Source organism: Oncorhynchus masou, chromosome 11 (assembly GCF_036934945.1).
Source record: "Oncorhynchus masou masou isolate Uvic2021 chromosome 11, UVic_Omas_1.1, whole genome shotgun sequence".
Classification (NCBI taxonomy): domain Eukaryota; kingdom Metazoa; phylum Chordata; class Actinopteri; order Salmoniformes; family Salmonidae; genus Oncorhynchus; species Oncorhynchus masou.
In genome coordinates this window covers 8,481,517-8,502,774 of record NC_088222.1, presented here as the reverse complement: position 1 = coordinate 8,502,774, position 21,258 = coordinate 8,481,517, and the positions used below count along the sequence as shown (strand labels likewise).

The window sequence follows — 21,258 nt, the reverse complement described above, 5'->3', positions numbered from 1 at the left end:
TCATAGAGCTAGGCATGCTAGTCTTGTGTGGTATAGGTCAGAAATGGCTAGCTGCCTGCTGGTGCTGTACTGTGTGTCCAGCTATTGTGATGCCCCTTCTTGGTAGGCTTTGTTCATCAGATTTGAATGTGCCAAGACATCAAGCCTCTATCCAGGCCCCTTGCTGTTCTGTGCCCCCAGCCCCCACACAACCTCTTATAAAGCCGGGCAAGAGTGCAATCTAGAATGTAGCCCAGGTTTCTGGCTAGAGTACAAGAGAGAGAGAAAGTGAGAGAAAGAGAGAGGCTGAGAGAGAGAGAGAGAGAGAGAGCAAGTGAGAGAGAGAGAGAGAGAGCAAGTGAGAGAGAGAGAGAGAGAGTGAGAGAGAGAGCAAGTGAGAGAGAGAAAGAGAGCAAGTGAGAGGGAGAGAGAGAGACCGAGAGAGAGCTGAGAGACTGAGAGAGAGAGAGAATAAGAGTGAGAAAGAGAGGAATGTCAGCACCAAAAGTTCTGCTCTTCTGAAAAGCAACAAATGGAGAGAGGGAAGAAAGTGAATAGATACCCAATCCAGACTGAAGGAGAATAGATACCCAATCCAGACTGAAGGAGAATAGATACCCAATCCAGACTGAAGGAGAATAGATACCCAATCCAGACTGAAGGAGAATAGATACCCAATCCAGACTGAAGGAGAATAGATACCCAATCCAGACTGAAGGAGAATAGATACCCAATCCAGACTGAAGGAGAATAGATACCCAATCCAGACTGAAGGAGAATAGATACCCAATCCGGACTGAAGGAGAATAGATACCCAATCCGGACTGAAGGAGAATAGATACCCAATCCGGACTGAAGGAGAATAGATACCCAATCCGGACTGAAGGAGAATAGATACCCAATCCGGACTGAAGGAGAATAGATACCCAATCCGGACTGAAGGAGAATAGATACCCAATCCGGACTGAAGGAGAATAGATACCCAATCCGGACTGAAGGAGAATAGATACCCAATCCGGACTGAAGGAGAATAGATACCCAATCCGGACTGAAGGAGAATAGATACCCAATCCGGACTGAAGGAGAATAGATACCCAATCCGGACTGAAGGAGAATAGATACCCAATCCGGACTGAAGGAGAATAGATACCCAATCCGGACTGAAGGAGAATAGATACCCAATCCGGACTGAAGGAGAATAGATACCCAATCCGGACTGAAGGAGAATAGATACCCAATCCGGACTGAAGGAGAATAGATACCCAATCCGGACTGAAGGAGAATAGATACCCAATCCGGACTGAAGGAGAATAGATACCCAATCCGGACTGAAGGAGAATAGATACCCAATCGGACTGAAGGAGAATAGATACCCAATCCGGACTGAAGGAGAATAGATACCCAATCCGGACTGAAGGAGAATAGATACCCAATCCGGACTGAAGGAGAATAGATACCCAATCCGGACTGAAGGAGAATAGATACCCAATCCGGACTGAAGGAGAATACTGAAGGAGAATAGATACCCAATCCGGACTGAAGGAGAATAGATACCCAATCCGGACTGAAGGAGAATAGATACCCAATCCGGACTGAAGGAGAATAGATACCCAATCCGGACTGAAGGAGAATAGATACCCAATAGACTGAAGGAGAATAGATACCCAATCCGGACTGAAGGAGAATAGATACCCAATCCGGACTGAAGGAGAATAGATACCCAATCCGGACTGAAGGAGAATAGATACCCAATCCGGACTGAAGGAGAATAGATACCCAATCCGGACTGAAGGAGAATAGATACCCAATCCGGACTGAAGGAGAATAGATACCCAATCCGGACTGAAGGAGAATAGATACCCAATCCGAAGACTGAAGGAGAATAGATACCCAATCCGGACTGAAGGAGAATAGATACCCAATCCGGACTGAAGGAGAATAGATACCCAATCCGGACTGAAGGAGAATAGATACCCAATCCGGACTGAAGGAGAATAGATACCCAATCCGGACTGAAGGAGAATAGATACCCAATCCGGACTGAAGGAGAATAGATACCCAATCCGGACTGAAGGAGAATAGATACCCAATCCGGACTGAAGGAGAATAGATACCCAATCCGGACTGAAGGAGAATAGATACCCAATCCGGACTGAAGGAGAATAGATACCCAATCCGGACTGAAGGAGAATAGATACCCAATCCGGACTGAAGGAGAATAGATACCCAATCCGGACTGAAGGAGAATAGATACCCAATCCGGACTGAAGGAGAATAGATACCCAATCCGGACTGAAGGAGAATAGATACCCAATCCGGACTGAAGGAGAATAGATACCCAATCCGGACTGAAGGAGAATAGATACCCAATCCGGACTGAAGGAGAATAGATACCCAATCCGGACTGAAGGAGAATAGATACCCAATCCGGACTGAAGGAGAATAGGATACCCAATCCGGACTGAAGGAGAATAGATACCCAATCCGGACTGAAGGAGAATAGATACCCAATCCGGACTGAAGGAGAATAGATACCCAATCCGGACTGAAGGAGAATAGATACCCAATCCGGACTGAAGGAGAATAGATACCCAATCCAGACTGAAGGAGAATAGATACCCAATCCAGACTGAAGGAGAATAGATACCCAATCCGGACTGAAGGAGAATAGATACCCAATCCAGGACTGAAGGAGAATAGATACCCAATCCGGACTGAAGGAGAATAGATACCCAATCCAGACTGAAGGAGAATAGATACCCAATCCGGACTGAAGGAGAATAGATACCCAATCCGGACTGAAGGAGAATAGATACCCAATCCGGACTGAAGGAGAATAGATACCCAATCCGGACTGAAGGAGAATAGATACCCAGTCCGGACTGAAGGAGAATAGATACCCAGTCCGGACTGAAGGAGAATAGATACCCAGTCCGGACTGAAGGAGAATAGATACCCAGTCAGGACTGAAGGAGAATAGATCCCAGGGACTGAAGGAGAATAGATACCCAGTCCGAAGGAGAATAGATACCCAGTCCGGACTGAAGGAGAATAGATACCCAGTCCTCTTCTGAAGGAGAATAGATGCCCAGTCCGGACTGAAGGAGAATAGATACCCAGTCCGGACTGAAAGATATAGATACCCAGTCCTGAAGAGAATAGATACCCAACTGAAGGAGAATAGATACCCAATCCGGACTGAAGGAGAATAGATACCCAATCCGGACTGAAGGAGAATAGATACCCAATCCGACTGAAGGAGAATAGATACCCAATCCAGACTGAAGGAGAATAGATACCCAATCCGGATTGAAGGAGAATAGATACCCATTCCAGATTGAAGGAGAATAGATACCCATTCCAGATTGAAGGAGAATAGATACCCAATCCAGACTAAAATAGAATAGATACCCAATCCAGACTGAAGGAGAATAGATACCCAATCCAGACTAAAATAGAATAGATACCCAATCCAGACTAACAGAGAATAGATACACAATCCAGACTAAAAGAGAATAGATACCCATTCCAGATTGAAGGAGAATAGATACCCAATCCAGACTAAAATAGAATAGATACCCGATCCAGATTGAAGGAGAATAGATACCCAATCCAGACTAAAATAGAATGATACCCAATCCAGACTGAAGGAGAATATATACCCAATCCAGATTTAAAGATAATAGATACCCAATCCAGACTAAAAGAGAATAGATACCCAAAACACACTTAAAGATAGTAGACACCCAATCCAGACTAAAAGAGAATAGATACCCAATCCAGACTAAAAGAGAATAGATACCCAATCCAGACTGAAGGAGAATAGATACCCAATCCAGACTGAAGGAGAATAGATACCCAATCAGACTAAAAGAGAATAGATACCCAATCCAGACTAAAAGAGAATAGATATCCAATCCAGACTGAAGGAGAATAGATACCCAATCCAGACTGAAGGAGAATAGATACCCAATCCAGACTGAAGGAGAATAGATACCCAATCCAGACTGAAGGAGAATAGATACCCAATCCAGACTAAAAGAGAATAGATATCCAATCAAGACTGAAGGAGAATAGATACCCAATCCAGACTTAAATCAAATCAAATCAAATGTATTTATATAGCCCTTCGTACATCAGCTGATATCTCAAAGTGCTGTACAGAAACCCAGGCTAAAACCCCAAACAGCAAGCAATGCAGGTGTAGAAGCACGGTGGTTAGGAAAAACTCCCTAGAAAGGCCAAAACCTAGGAAGAAACCTAGAGAGGAACCAGGATATGTGGGGTGGCCAGTCCTCTTCTGGCTGTGCCGGTGGAGATTATAACAGAACATGGCCAAGATGTTCAAATGTTCATAAATGACCAGCATGGTCGATTAATAATAAGGCAGAACAGTTAAACTGGAGCAGCAGCATGTGCCAGGTGGACTGGGGACAAAATATTCCATCACATCAGGCAATCCTGGGGCAAAACGGTCCCAGGGCTCAGGTCCTCCGAACAGAAAAGAAAGAGAATTAAAGAGCATATGTGGGGTGGCCAGTCCTCTTCTGGCTGTGATAATAGATGCCCAATCCAGATTTAAAGATAATAGATACCCAAAAGACTTAAAGATAGTAGATACCCAATCCAGACTAAAAGAGAATAGATACCCAATCCAGACTAAAAGAGAATAGATACCCAATCCAGACTAAAAGAGAATAGATACCAATCCAGACTAAAAGAGAATGATATATACAATCCAGACTAAAAGAGAATAGATACCCAATCCAGACTAAAAGAGAATTGATACCCAATCCAGACTAAAAGAGAATAGATACCCAATCCAGACTAAAAGAGAATAGATACCCAATCCAGACTAAAAGAGAATCAGATACCCTCCAGACTAAAAGAGAATAGATACCCAATCCAGACTAAAAGAGAATAGGCAGTACCCAATCCGGACTAAAAGAGAATAGATACCAATCCGGACTAAAAGAGAATAGATACCAATCCAGACTGAAGGAGAATAGATACCCAGTCCGGACTGAAGGAGAATAGATACCCAGTCCGGACTGAAGGAGACTAGATACCCAGTCCGGACTGAAGGAGAATAGATACCCAGTCCGGACTGAAGGAGAATAGATACCCAGTCCGGACTGAAGGAGAATAGATACCCAGTCCGGACTGAAGGAAATAGATACCCAGTCCGGACTGAAGGAGAATAGATACCCAGTCCGGACTGAAGGAAAACGCTCACCTTCGAATAGATACCCAGTCCGGACTGAAGGAGACAGTAGTACCCAGTCCGGACTGAAGGAGCTTGATACCCAGTCCGGACTGAAGGAGAATGATACCCAGTCCGGACTGGGCTGAATAGATACCCAGTCCGGACTGAAGGAGAATAGATACCCAGTCCGGACTGAAGGAGAATAGATTCCCAGTCCGGACTGAAGGAGAATAGATACCCAGTCCGGACTGAAGGAGAATAGATACCCAGTCCGGACTGAAGGAGAATAGATACCCAGTCCGGACTGAAGGATAGAACCCAGTCCGGACTGAAGCTGAAATGATCCCAGTCCGGACTGAAGGAGAATAGATACCCAGTCACCCACTGAAGGAGAATAGATACCCTGGACTGAAGGAGAATAGATACCCAATCCGGACTGAAGGAGAATAGATTCCAAGGAGAATAGATACCCAATCCGGACTGAAGGAGAATAGATACCCAATCCGGACTAATATCCAGAAGGAGAATAGATACCCAATCCGGATTGAAGGAGAATAGATAAATCCAGACTGAAGGAGAATAGATACCCATTCCAGATTGAAGGAGAATAGATACAATCCAGACTAAAATAGAATAGATACCCAATCCAGATTGAAGGAGAATAGATGCCCAATCCAGACTAAAATAGAATAGATACCCAATCCAACTAACAGAGAATAGATACAAATCCAGACTAAAAGAAATGATACCCATTCCAGATTGAAGAAGAATAGACACCCATTCCAGATTGAAGGAGAATAGATACCTGTATCCAGACTAAAATAGAATTAAATCCGATCCAGATTGAAGGAGAATAGATACCCAATCCAGACTAAAATAGAATTACCCAATCCAGACTGAAGGAGAATATATACCCAATCCAGATTTAAAGATAATAGATACAATCCAGACTAAAAGAGAATAGATACCCAAAACACACTTAAAGATAGTAGACACCCAATCCAGACTAAAAGAGAATAGATACCCAATCCAGACTAAAAGAGAATAGATACCCAATCCAGACTGAAGGAGAATAGATACCCAATCCAGACTGAAGGAGAATAAACTACCTCCAGACTAAAAGAGAATAGATACTAATCCAGACTAAAAGGAATAGTATATCCAATCCAGACTGAAGGAGAATAGATACCCAATCCAGACTGAAGGAGAATAGATACCCAATCAGACTGAAACTATAGAAAATCCAGACTGAAGGAGAATAGATACCCAATCTGACTAAAAGAGCAGATATCCAATCAAGACTGAAGGAGAATAGATACCCAATCCAGACTTAAATCAAATCAAATCAAATGTATTTATATAGCCCTTCGTACATCAGCTGATATCTCAAAGTGCTGTAGCAGAAACCCAGGCTAAAACCCCAAACAGCAAGCAATGCAGGTGTAGAAGCACGGTGGTTAGGAAAAACTCCTAGAAAGGCCAAAACCTAGGACCTTCTGACTGGAGCATGTAAACTATCTGAAACCTAGAGAGGAACCAGGATATGTGGGGTGGCCAGTCCTCTTCTGGCTGTGCTGGAGATTATAACAGAACATGGCCAAGATGTTCAAATGTTCATAAATGACCAGCATGGTCGAATAATAATAAGGCAGAACAGTTGAAACTGGAGCAGCAGCATGGCCAGGTGGACTGGGGACAGCAAGGAGCCATCACATCAGGCAATCCTGGGGCACGGTCCCAGGGCTCAGGTCCTCCGAGATGAGAGCATGAAAGAGAATTAGAGAAATATGTGGGGTGGCAGTCCTCTTCTGGCTGTGAAATAGATGCCCAATCCAGATCTAAAGATAATAGATACCCAATACAGACTTAAAGATAGTAGATACCCAATCAGACTAAAAGAGAATAGATACCCAATCCAGACTAAAAGAGAATAGATACCCAATCCAGACTAAAAGAGAATAGATACCCAATCCAGACTAAAAGAGAATATATACCCAATCCAGACTAAAAGAGAATAGATACCCAATCCAGACTAAATAGATACCCAAATCCAGACTAAAAGAGAATAGATACCCAATCCAGACTAAAAGAGAATGTACCCAATCCAGACTAAAAGAGCATGATACCTCAATCAGACTAAAAGAGAATAGATACTGAATCCAGACTAAAAGAGAATAGTACCCAATCCAGACTAAAAGAGAATAGATACCAATCCAGACTAAAAGAGCAATAGATACCCAATCCAGACTGAGGAGAATAGATACCCAATCCAGACTGAAGGAGAATAGATACCTAATCTGAGACTGAAGGAGAATAGATACCCAATCCAGACTGAAGGAGAATAGATACCCAATCCAGACTGGGAGAATAGTAAATCCAGACTGAAGGAGAATAGATACCCAATCCAGACTGAAGGAGAATAATACCCAATCCAACTGAAGGAGAATAATACCCATTACAGCAAGTTGTTATTTTATGTGGTTGTTATTAAACTGAAGGCCATTACTGTGGAAATGTATGTGGACGGTGTACTGTGGACGGTGTACTGTGGACGGTGTACTGTGGACGGTGTACTGTGGACGGTGTACTGTGGACGGTGTATTGGCACTCAGACATGCTGTCTCGCCTGACCTGGGACTGCTAGGAAGATGGCTAAGGAAAGGTTAAGAAAATGAGTGTTTTTGTTCATGTCCATGGTAGCCTCCCAGGCACCCCCTCTTTCCTAATAGAGCACTACTTTTGACCAAAGCCTTATGGGCCCTGGTGAAAAGTAGTGCACTATATGGGAATAGGAACCCTTTGGGAGGAAGCCTATTGAAGGTTCATTGTCAGAACCTTGGCAGCATCTGTAGTCTTTTAAGACACTTTTAAATTAAGCAAATCCCCCTGGCCTTTTCTCTATTTACCACTAAGGAAGTGTTGTTCCTCGGCTGTCATTCAAAATAAGAAGTTATTCTTAACTGACTTGTCTAGTTAAATAAAAAATATGCCTTGCTTCTCTGATTATTCAAAATAAGAAGTTATTCTTAAATAACTTGTCTAGTTAAATAAATAAAATGTGCCTTGCTTCTCTGATTATTCAAAATATTCCATGTTTTCAATTGCAATATTCTGTCAAAACTTCCGCCAATTTATATACACTGAACAAAAATATAAACACAACATGTAAAGTGTTGGTCCCATGTTTCATGAGCTGAAATAAAAGATTCCAGAAATGTTCCATACGCACAAAAAGCTTATTTGTCTAAAATGTTGTGCACAAATTTGTTTACATCCCTGTTAGTGAACTTTTCTCCTTTGCCAAAATAATCCATCCACCTGACAGGTGTGGCATATCAAGAAGCTGATTAAATAGCATGATAATTATACAGGTGCACCTTGTGCTGGGGACAGTATAAGGCCACTCTAAAATGTGCAGTTTTGTCACACAACACAATGTCACAAATGTCTCAAGTGTTGTCCCGAGCATGCTGACTGCAGGAATGTCCACCAGAGCTGTTGTCAGATAATTAAATGTTAATTTCTCTACCATAAGCCACCACCAACGTCGTTTTAGAGAATTTGGCAGTACGTCCAACCGGCCTCACAACCGCAGACCAAGTGTAACCATGCCAGCCCAGGACCTCCACATCCGACTTCTTCACCTCCTGGATCGTCTGAGACCAGACACTTGGACAGCTGATGAAACTAGGTTTGCACAACTGAAGAATTTCTGCACAAACTGTCAGAAACCGTCTCAGGGAAGCTCATCTGCGTGCTCATCATCCTCACAGTGCTGTCATCCTCATGTGCTCATCGTCCTCACAGTGCTTAATCACAGTGCTCATCGTCCTCACCAGGCCTTGACCTGACTTCGCCGTCGTAATAGACTTCAGTGGGAAAACGCTCACCTTCTGGTCACTGGCACGCTGGACTAGTGGGCTCTTCATGGATAAATCCTGGTTTCAACTGTACCGGGCAGATGGCAGACAGTGTGTATGGTGTCGTGTGGGCAAGGGGCTTGCTGATGTCAACGTTGTGAACAGAGTGCCGCACGGTGGAGCTGCAAGGTTATGGTATGGGCAGGCATACGCTGGACAACCACACAATTGCATTTTATTGATGGCGGTTTAAATTCACAAAGATACCATGACTAGATCCTGAGGCATTGTCTTGTCACTCATTCTGCCATCACCTCATGTTTCAGCATGATAATGCACAGGTATCTCGCAAGGATCTGTACCCAATTCCTGGAAGCTGAAAATGTCCCATTTTTTCCAACCTGCATCTGTACCAGACATGTCACCCATTGAGCATGTTTGGGATGCTCTGGATCGAACGTGTACAACAGCACTGTTCCAGTTCCAGCTAATATCCAGCAACTTTGCACAGCCATTGAGGAGGAGTGGGAAACATTCCACTGACAAAAATCAAGATGGCAGGTAGTCTAGTGTTAGAGTATTGGACTAGTAACCAAAAGGTTGCAAGATCAAATCCCTGAGCTGACAAGGTAAAAATTGAACAGGCAGTTAACCCACTGTTTCTAGGCTGACATTGAAAATAAGAATTTATTCTTAACTGACTTGCCTAGTTAAATAAGGGTTAAAAAAAAATCCTCCCTGATCAACTCTATGCTAAGGAGATGTGTTGTGCTGCATGAGGCAAATGGTCACACCAGATACGGACTGTTTTTTTGATCCACACCCTACATTGTTTCAAGGTATCTGTGATGTATATCTGTATTCCCACTAATGTTAAATCCGTAGATTAGGGCCTAATGAATTTATTTCAATTGACTGATTTTCTGATATGAACTGTAACTTTAGAAATAGCTATAATGCATGCTCCAGTTATATTGTGTCTGAAGGTCAATTCAGCTTTATTAAAACATGTTCGATGACCGTTGAAAATGACTGGAGCATGTAAACTCTCTGAAATTACTGGAGCATGTAAGCTATCTGAAATGACTGGAGCATGTAAGCTATCTGAAATGACTGGAGCATGTAAACTACCTGAAATGACTGGAGCATGTAAACTATCTGAAATGACTGGAGCATGTAAACTATCTGAAATGACTGGAGCATGTAAACTCTCTGAACTGACTGGAGCATGTAAACCATCTGAAATGACTGGAGCATGTAAACTCTCTGAAATGACTGGAGCATGTAAACTATCTGAAATGACTGGAGCATGTAAACTATCTGAAATGACTGGAGCATGTAAACTCTCTGAAATGACTGGAGCATGTAAACTATCTGAAATGACTGGAGCATGTAAACTCTCTGAAATGACTGGAGCATGTAAACTATCTGAAAAGACTGGAGCATGTAAACTATGTCCACCAACTGAGCGTCTGTTAGTTCAGTTTCACCAAAACCATGTAAATGCCATACTGTACGGATGGCTGTCTGGATGGCTGTACAGATGGTGTGTGTTCCAGTAATAGTGATGACTAATTTATACAGTGTAAACAGCTTTATGATTGACAGCTTCATGAGATGACTAGATGTGTATAGTGAAAATGTATTCTTCTTTCTTCTCCAGGTTGAGGGAGGTGGGAAGGCAGATCTGTTGGAACACCCTCTGTTGCCAGGGGACCAGGTGGTTGTCATTAACGACGTGGAACTCAGTGGATTCAGGCAGGAAGCCGTCTCATTGGTCAAAGGATCCTACAAGACTCTCCGACTCACTGTCCGCAGGTAAATCATACCTCTTTCATGCCGGGGCCATCTGTTCCTCTCCATCGGTCATTCTCCATTTGTCCCTCTCCTTCCGCCCCTCTCCTTCTGTCCCTCTCCTTCCGTCCCTCTCCATCTGTCCCTCTCCATCTGTCCCTCTCCTTCTGTCCCTCTCCTGCTGTCCCTCTCCTTCTGTCCCTCTCCTTCCGCCCCTCTCCATCTGTCCCTCTCCATCTGTCCCTCTCCTTCCGCCCCTCTCCTTCCGTCCCTCTCCTTCTGCCCCTCTCCTTCTGTTCCCCTCCTTCTGTCCCTCTCCTTCCGCCCCTCTCCATCTGTCCCTCTCCATCTGTCCCTCTCCATCTGTCCCTCTCCTTCTGTCCCTCTCCTTCTGTCCCTCTCCATCTGTCCCTCTCCATCTGTCCCTCTCCTTCCGTCCCCCTCCTTCCGTCCCCCTCCTTCCGTCCCCCTCCTTCTGTCCCTCTCCTTCTGTCCCTCTCCTTCTGTCCCTCTCCGTCTGTCCCCCCTCTCCGTCTGTCCCTCTCCGTCTGTCCCTCTCCTCTGTCCCTCTCCTTCTGTCCCCTCCGTCTGTCCCTCTCCGTCTGTCCCTCTCCGTCTGTCCCTCTCCGTCTGTCTCTCTCCGTCTGTCTCTCTCCTTCTGTCCCCTCCTTCTGTCCCTCTCCTTCTGTCCCCCTGTCTGTCCCTCTCCTTCTGTCCCCCTCCTTCTGTCTTTCTCCTTCTGTCCCCCTCCTATTGTCCCCCTCCATATAACAGTACCATACAACAGTACCATACAACAGTACCATACAACAGTAACATACAACAGTACAATTTGACAGTACTCCTTCATCTCATATTGTCCTGATGTCTATAATGACCTCACCCCCTCAGCTCCTTAGTCTCATATCACCCTGATGTCTATAGTGGTCATGCTTCAGCACTAACGATAACAGGCCAGGGGTGTTGCTGGGGTCTGGTGTGTGTGTGTGCGCTGGAGGAAGGGATCATGGCTAAACTCCCAGGCTCTTAAGTTATCTCCACAACAGCAGCTCTGTGATATGATTGACACCCTGCAGAGGGTAAAAATAGGAACTCATACTGGCTAACCTTCTGTACCCACTAGACTAGAGCTGTCTGTCACAGGTAAATCTAACCTTCTGTACCCACTAGACTAGAGCTGTCTGTCACAGGTAAATCTAACCTTCTGTACCCACTAGACTAGAGCTGTCTGTCACAGGTAAATCTAACCTTCTGTACCCACTAGACTAGAGCTGTCTGTCACAGGTAAATCTGACCTTCTGTACCCACTAGACTAGAGCTGTCTGTCACAGGTAAATCTAACCTTCTGTACCCACTAGACTAGAGCTGTCTGTCACAGGTAAATCTAACCTTCTGTACCCACTAGACTAGAGCTGTCTGTCACAGGTAAATCTAACCTTCTGTACCCACTAGACTAGATGAGTTGTCTGTCACAGGTAAATCTAACCTTCTGTACCCACGAGACTAGATGAGTTGTCTGTCACAGGTAAATCTAACCTTCTGAACCCACTAGACTAGACCAGTTGTCTGTCACAGGTAAATCATTATTGTTTCATCCATATTCACATTAGGATAGGTTCAAGAATTTAGGTTTGCTAAAGGAATATCTTTTATAGAAGCTATTTTAACACGCTAAATCAACGCTTCCCAAACCCTTTCATCGTTGGGGAACATCCCACACATTTTTCCATGGGCTGAATCCAGAACTCCAGACTAATATTCTCCACTGGTGGTACTAGTGCCACGAAGTTTTGCAGTTGGGACCAAACAGCCCATGATTTTCCTTCTGGCGTCACACAATAGAAAACATTAGTATCCTGGCAACGGGGGGTTGTTCTAAAGTCATTCCCAGCTTTATTAAAACATGTAATAGACTACTGTGATTGAAGAAGAGGGTTGTTTCATCATCCACTCCTGAGGATCTGAGAGAGAGAGAGAGAGAGAGAGAGAGAGAGAGAGAGAGAGAGAGAGAGAGAGAGAGAGAGAGAGAGAGAGAGAGAGAGATCCCCAGAGAGAGAGAGAGAGAGAGAGAGAGAGAGAGGATTTGAGAGAGAGAGAGAGAGGAGAGAGAGAGAGAGGAGAGTAGTTTTTATCAGTATTATGGATCCTGCATTAGTTTCAGTTCTGCTACATTTTTTTGACGGATTTGTTCAGTCGAATAGCATTCTGGGTTCCTGCCAAGACAGTAGCAAGTTTATGTGTGGAGCGAGTAGTGGATGAGTAGTTTTTATCAGTATTTATTATGGATCGTCATTGGTTCCTGCTAAGTCAACAGCTACACTTCCTGGGGTTTATTATGGATCCCCGTTAGTTCCTGCTAAGGCAGCAGCTACTCTTCCTGGGATTTATTGTGGATCCCCTTTAGTTCCTGCTAAGTCAACAGCTACACTTCCTTTTGTTTATTATGGATCCCAGTTAGTTCCTGCTAAGTCAACAGCTACACTTCCTGGGGTTTATTATGGATCCCCATTAGTTCCTGCCAAGGCAGCAGCTACTCTTCCTGGGGTTTATTATGGACCCCATTAGTTCCTGCCAAGGCTGCAGCTACTCTTCCTGGGGTTTATTATGGATCCCCATTAGTTCCTGCCAAGGCTGCAGCTACTCTTCCTGGGGTTTATTATGGACCCCCATTAGTTCCTGCCAAGGCTGCAGCTACTCTTCCTGGGGCTTATTGTGGACCCCATTAGTTCCTGCCAAGGCTGCAGCTACTCTTCCTGGGGTTTATTATGGATCCCCATTAGTTCCTGCCAAGGCTGCAGCTACTCTTCCTGGGGTTTATTGTGGACCCCATTAGTTCCTGCCAAGGCTGCAGCTACTCTTCCTGGGGTTTATTATGGATCCCCATTAGTTCCTGCCAAGGCTGCAGCTACTCTTCCTGGGGTTTATTATGGATCCCCATTAGTTCCTGCCAAGGCTGCAGCTACTCTTCCTGGGGTTTATTATGGATCCCCATTAGTTCCTGCCAAGGCTGCAGCTACTCTTCCTGGGGTTTATTATGGATCCCCATTAGTTCCTGCCAAGGCTGCAGCTACTCTTCCTGGGGTTTATTATGGATCCCCATTAGTTCCTGACAAGGCAGCAGCTACTCTTCCTGGGGTTTATTATGGATCCCCATTAGTTCCTGCCAAGGCTGCAGCTACTCTTCCTGGGGTTTATTATGGATCCCCATTAGTTCCTGACAAGGCAGCAGCTACTCTTCCTGGGGTTTATTATGGATCCCAATTAGTTCCTGCTAAGTCAACAGCTACACTTCCTGGGGTTTATTATGGATCCCCGTTAGTTCCTGACAAGGCAGCAGCATCTACTCTTCCTGGGGTTTATTATGGATCCCCATTAGTTCCTGCCAAGGCTGCAGCTACTCTTCCTGGGGTTTATTATGGATCCCCATTAGTTCCTGACAAGGCAGCAGCTACTCTTCCTGGGGTTTATTGTTGATCCCCTTTAGTTCCTGCTAAGTCAACAGCTACACTTCCTGGAGTTTATTATGTATCCCAATTAGTTCCTGCTAAGTCAACAGCTACACTTCCTGGTGTTTATTATGGATCCCAATTAGTTCCTGCTAAGCCAACAGCTACACTTCCTGGGGTTTATTATGGATCGTCATTTGTTCCTGCTAAGTCAACAGCTACACTTCCTGGAGTTGATTATGGATCCCCATTAGTTCCTGCTAAGTCAACAGCTACACTTCCTGGGGTTTATTATGGATCCCCATTACTTCCTGTCAATGCATCAGCTACTCTTCCTGGTGTTTATTATGGATCCCAATTAGTTCCTGCTAAGTCAACAGCTACACTTCCTGGGGTTTATTATGGATCCCCATTAGTTCCTGCTAAGTCAACAGCTACACTTCCTGGGGTTTATTATGGATCCCCATTACTTCCTGTCAATGCATCAGCTACTCTTCCTGGGGTTTATTATGGATCCCATTAGTTCCTGCTAAGGCATCAGCTACACTTCCTGGGGTTTATTATGGATCCCCATTAGTTCCTGCTAAGGCTGCAGCTACTCTTCCTGTGGTTTATTATGGATCCCCATTAGTTCCTGCTAAGGCTGCAGCTACTCTTCCTGGGGTTTATTATGGATCCCCATTAGTTCCTGACAAGGCTGCAGCTACTCTTCCTGGGGTTTATTATGGATCCCCATTAGTTCCTGTCATGCATCATGTACTCTTCCTGGGGTTTATTATGGATCCCCATTAGTTCTTGACAAGGCAGCAGCTACTCTTCCTGGGGTTTATTATGTATCCATGTTAGTTCCTGTTAAGGCATCAGCTACTCTTCCTGGGGTTTATTATGGATCCCCATTAGTTCCTGCCAAGGCTGCAGCTACTCTTCCTGGGGTTTATTATGGATCCCAATTAGTTCCTGACAATGTCAGCAGCTACTCTTCCTGGGGTTTATTATGGATCCCCATAAGTTCCTGACAATGCAGCAGCTACTCTTCCTGGGGTTTATTATGGCTCCCCATTAGTTCCTGATAATGCAGCAGCTACTCTTCCTGGGGTTTATTATGGATCCCCATTAGTTCCTGACAATGCAGCAGCTACTCTTCCTGGGGTTTATTATGGAACCCCATTAGTTCCTGCCAAGTCAGCAGCTACTCTTCCTGGGGTTTATTATGGATCCCCATGAGTTCCTTCCAATGCAGCAGCTATTCTTCCTGTTTTTTTTATGGATCCCTATTTGTTTCTTCCAATGCAGCAGCTACTCTTCCTGGGGTTTATTATGGATCCCCATTAGTTCCTGTCAATGTAGCAGCTACTCTTCCTGGGGTTAATTATGGATCCCCATTAGTTCCTGCCAATGCAGCAGCTACTCTTCCTGGGGTTTATTATGGATCCCCATTAGTTCCTGCCAAGGCAGCAGCTACTCTTCCTGGGGTTTATTATGGATCCCCATGAGTTCCTTCCAACGCAGCAGCTATTCTTCCTAGGTTTTTTTATGGATCCCAATTTGTTTCTTCCAATGCAGCAGCTACTCTTCCTGGGGTTTATTATGGATCGCCTTATTGGACTTTTTCAACTTTAACCTGTAGTGACACCCCATCCCGTGAACAGGACCGTTGTCATCATCTGACACTAATTAGCATAACGCAACGGACATAAATATATTGGAACACAGCTTAGCCTTTTGTTAATCACCCTGTCATCTCAGATTTTCAAAATATGCTTTACTGCCAATGCTAGACAAGCATTTGTGTAAGTTTATCATAGCATTATGCCTTACTAGCAGCCGGCAACCTTGTCACGGAAATCAGAAAAGCAATCAAATTAATCGTTTACCTTTGATGAACTTCGGATGTTTTCACTCACGAGACTCCCAGGTAGACAGCCAAAGTTCATTTTTTTCCCAAAATATTATTTTTGTAGGCAAAATTGCTCCATTTGTTCTTCACGTTTGGCTGAGAAATCTCCCGGAAATTGCGTTCACCACAACGCCGAAAAATATTCCAAATTAGCTCCATAATATCGACAGAAACATGGCAAACGTTGTTTAGAATCCATCCTTAAGGTGTTTTTCTAATATCTATTCGATAATATATCCGTCGGGACAATTTGTTTTTCACTAGGACCGATTGTAATGATGGCTACCTCTGTATTTTACGCGAGAATCTCTCTCGGAGCCACCATGTGACCACTTACGCAATGTGGCCGCCTATGGCTATTCTTCAACAGAAATGCAATGTCACAATGCTGTAGACACCTTGGGGAATACGTAGAAAGCATAAGCTCGTTGATGGTACATTCACAGCTGAATAGGGAGTCATTGGTTGGTGTGACCGGATGATGAATGATACTGGGTTTCTGCAGAAGGACGTTCGGAGTTCCATTGTACGGAGTTCCATTGTACGGAGTTCCATCGTACGGAGTTCCATCGTACGGAGTTCCATCGTACGGAGTTCCATCGTACGGAGTTCCATCGTACGGAGTTCCATTGTCGGAGTTCCATTGTCACGGAGTTCCATCGTACGGAGTTCCATCGTACGGAGTTCCATTGTACGGAGTTCCATCGTCACGGAGTTCCATTGTCAGGAGTTCCATTGTCAGGAGTTCCATTGTCAGGAGTTCCATTGTACGTTCCATTGTACGGAGTTCCATCGTCGGAGTTCCATCGTCAGGAGTTCCATCGTCAGGAGTTCCATTGTACGGAGTGCCATTGTCAGGAGTTCCATCGTTCCATTGTCGGAGTTCCATCGTACGGAGTTCCATTGTACGGAGTTCCATCGTCAGGAGTTCCATCGTCAGGAGTTCCATCGTCAGGAGTTCCATTGTCAGGAGTTCCATTGTCAGGAGTTCCATTGTCAGGAGTTCCATTGTCAGGAGTTCCATCGTCAGGAGTTCCATCGTCCAGGAGTTCCATCGTCAGGAGTTCCATTGTCAGGAGTTCCATTGTCAGGAGTTCCATTGTCAGGAGTTCCATTGTCAGGAGTTCCATTGTCAGGAGTTCCATTGTCAGGAGTGCCATTGTCAGGAGTGCCATTGTACGGAGTTCCATCGTACGGAGTGCCATTGTCAGGAGTTCCATTGTCAGGAGTTCCATTGTCAGGGAGTTCCATTGTCAGGAGTTCCATTGTCAGGAGTTCCATTGTCAGGAGTTCCATTGTCAGGAGTTCCATTGTCAGGAGTTCCATTGTCAGGAGTTCCATTGTCAGGAGTTCCATTGTCAGGAGTTCCATTGTCAGGAGTTCCATCGTACGGAGTGCCATTGTCAGGAGTTCCATCGTACGGAGTTCCATCGTTCCACGGAGTGCCATTGTCAGGAGTTCCATTGTACGGAGTTCCATTGTCAGGAGTTCCATCGTCAGGAGTTCCATCGTCAGGAGTTCCATTGTCAGGAGTTCCATTGTCAGGAGTTCCATTGTCAGGAGTTCCATTGTCAGGAGTTCCATTGTCAGGAGTTCCATTGTCAGGAGTTCCATTGTCAGGAGTTCCATTGTCAGGAGTGCCATTGTCCAGGAGTGCCATTGTCAGGAGTTCCATTGTCAGGAGTTCCATTGTCAGGAGTTCCATTGTCAGGAGTTCCATTGTCAGGAGTTCCATTGTCAGGAGTTCCATTGTCAGGAGTTCCATTGTCAGGAGTTCCATTGTCAGGAGTTCCATTGTCAGGAGTTCCATTGTCAGGAGTTCCATTGTCAGGAGTTCCATTGTCAGGAGTTCCATTGTCAGGAGTTCCATTGTCAGGAGTTCCATTGTCAGGAGTGCCATTGTCAGGAGTGCCATTGTACGGAGTTCCATCGTACGGAGTTCCATCGTACGAGTTCCAGTGCCATCGTCGGAGTGCCATCGGAGTTCCATTGTCGGAGTTCCATCGTACGGAGTTCCATCGTTCCAATCGGAGTTCCATCGTCAGGAGTTCCATTGTCAGGAGTTCCATTGTCAGGAGTTCCATTGTCAGGAGTGCCATTGTCAGGAGTGCCATTGTCAGGAGTGCCATTGTCACGAGTTCCATTGTCAGGAGTTCCATTGTCAGGAGTTCCATTGTCAGGAGTTCCATTGTCAGGAGTTCCATTGTCAGGAGTTCCATTGTCAGGAGTTCCATTGTCAGGAGTTCCATTGTCAGGAGTTCCATCGTACGGAGTGCCATTGTCAGGAGTTCCATCGTACGGAGTTCCATCGTACGGAGTTCCATTGTCAGGAGTTCCATCGTACGGAGTGCCATTGTCAGGAGTTCCATCGTACGGAGTTCCATCGGAGTTCCATCGGAGTGCCATTGTCAGGAGTTCCATCGTCAGGAGTTCCATCGTTCAGGGAGTTCCATCGTGCAGGAGTTCCATTGTCAGGAGTTCCATTGTCAGGAGTTCCATTGTCAGGAGTTCCATTGTCAGGAGTTCCATTGTCAGGAGTTCCATTGTCAGGAGTTCCATTGTCAGGAGTTCCATTGTCAGGAGTTCCATTGTCAGGAGTTCCATCGTACGGAGTTCCATCGTACGGAGTGCCATTGTCAGGAGTTCCATTTCGTACGGAGTGCCATTGTCAGGAGTTCCAGTCAGAGTTCCATCGTCAGGAGTTCCATCGTCAGGGAGTTCCATTGTCAGGAGTTCCATCGTCAGGAGTTCCATCGTCAGGAGTTCCATTGTCAGGAGTTCCATTGTCAGGGAGTTCCATTGTCAGGAGTTCCATTGTCAGAAGGACAACCGTCTCTGTAGCATTACACCAAGCTGGCCTTAATGGTAGAATGGCCAGATGGAAGCCACTCCTCAGTAAAAGGCACATGACAGCCCACTTGGAGTTTGCCAAAATCACGGCACCTAAAGCACTCTCAGACCATGAGAATGCCAAGAGTCTGGAGGGTTCCAGTTTATCACCCTCCTTCGGCCCTCCCAATTGCTCTTAACAAATTGTCTGACTTGCTGTCTAATTATGTTGAATCTGAATTATAAATATTGGGTGATCTTAACTTGGATTGGTTGATGTCAGTATCAGATAGACTGAATGATATTTGTACTGAGCAAAATTTAACTCAACTTATAACTAAACCAAGCCACCCCAACTTAAAACACCCTGAAAAATCACCTATATTGGATGTAATTCTGACAAAAGTATCCAGCCAATGGAATCTTTGCTCAACGAGCTCAGTGACCATTATCCCATTGCCTGCAGTAGATATACTAAGCTACCTAAATTGTGTTTGTGCATTATTACAAAGATACAACTTTCAATGAGCAACATTTCCTGTATGACCTGGGGTTGTATGATAGGGAGGGGGTGTCCCTCTATCTCTGATTCGGATACCTTTCTGTTTACCTTTCGTTCCAGAGTGGCACAGCGGTCTAAGGCAGCGGTCTAAGGCACTGCATCCCAGTGCTAGGGGCATCACTACAGACACTGGTTCGATCCCAGGGCTGTATTAGGAGCATCGTCAGGATTTGTAAATAAAATATATGTGGATATCATTCTGACCTCGATAACTGAAGAATGAGAGACACTGCCCAATTTCTAAACTATCTTGCCTTGCAAAAATATTAGAATCACTGGCAAACTCCCTTGTGCAAGCTGAATAACTTCTATGCTCGCATTGAGGCAATGAACACTGAAGCATGCATGAGAGCATCAGCTGTTCCAGATGACTGTGATCATGTTCTCCGCAGCCGACGTGAGTAAGACCTTGAAACAGGTCAACATACACAAGGCTGTGGGGCCAGAGAGATTACCAGGACGTGTACTCCGAGCATGCGCTGACCAACTGGCAAGTGTCTTCACTGACATTTTCAACCTCTCCCTGTCTGAGTCTGTAATACCAACATGTTTCAAGCAGACCACCATAGTCCCTGTGCCCAAGAACACTAAGGTAACCTGCCTAAATGACTGTAGCCATGAAATGCTATGAAAGGCTGGTCATGGCTCACATCAAAACCATTATCCCAGAAACCCTAGACCCACTCCAAATTGCATACCGCCCCAACAGATCCCCAGATGATGCAATCTCTATTGCACTCCACACCGCCCTTTCCCCCTGGATAAAAGGAACACCTATGTGAGAATGCTGTTCATTGACTACAGCTCAAAACCATAGTGCCCACAAAGCTCATCACTAAGCTAAAAACTGTGGGACTAAATGTTACACCTCCCTCTGCAACTGGATCTTGGACTTCCTGACGAGCCACCCCCTGGTGGTGAAGGTAACAGTACAGTGGGCCCACGGTTCGGTATGTATCACGGTTTGTGGGTCACAGTAACTCTCATACAGGGGACGAGTTTGCAAAATGTAGCTCTTCATTTCCCGTCACAGAGAGGTAGCTTCCAGAACATTGTGAACTGTCACAAGAGGTAGCTTCCAGAACATTGTGAACCGTCAAGAGAGGTAGCTTCCAGACGTAGTGAACCGTCACAGTGAGGTAGCTTCCAGAACATTGTGAACTGTCACAGAGAGGTAGCTTCCAGTACGTAGTGAACCGTCACAGAGGGTAGCTTCCAGTACATAGTGAACGAGTTCGTCACAGAGACAACCGGTAGCTTCCCAGAACATAGTGAACCATCACAGAGAGGTAGCTTCCAGTACATAGTGAACCGTCACAGTGAGGTAGCTTCCAGAACATTGTGAACTGTCACAGAGAGGTAGCTTCCAGAACATTGTGAACCGTCACAGAGAATGTAGCTTCCAGTACGTAGTGAACACCCTGTCACAGTGATGTAATTCTGCTTCCAGAACATTGGAACTGTCACAGAGGTACCTTCCAGTACGTAGTGAACCGTCACAGAAATTGTGTTTGCTTCCAGTACATAGTGAACCGTCACAGTGAGGTAACCCTTCTCTGATTCGTACATCGTGAACCGTCACAGTGACAGCGTAAGGCAGCGGTTCAGTGCATCCCAGTGCTAGTGAACCGTCACTGGTTCAGAGGTAGCTTCCAGTATGTAGTGAACCGTCATAACAATGAGGT

The 21,258-nt window shown here is 45.1% G+C and overlaps 1 protein-coding gene across 1 annotated transcript in view; it reads left to right on the top strand.

The window, feature by feature from the left end:
* The window catches only part of LOC135548067 (protein Shroom3-like), a 194,126-nt gene that overhangs the window by 22,057 nt on the left and 150,811 nt on the right, over positions 1–21,258 (top strand). Inside the window, 1 exon segment of the mRNA XM_064977303.1 lies at positions 10,709–10,863. Within this exon segment, the coding sequence (XP_064833375.1) occupies positions 10,709–10,863 (155 nt within the window).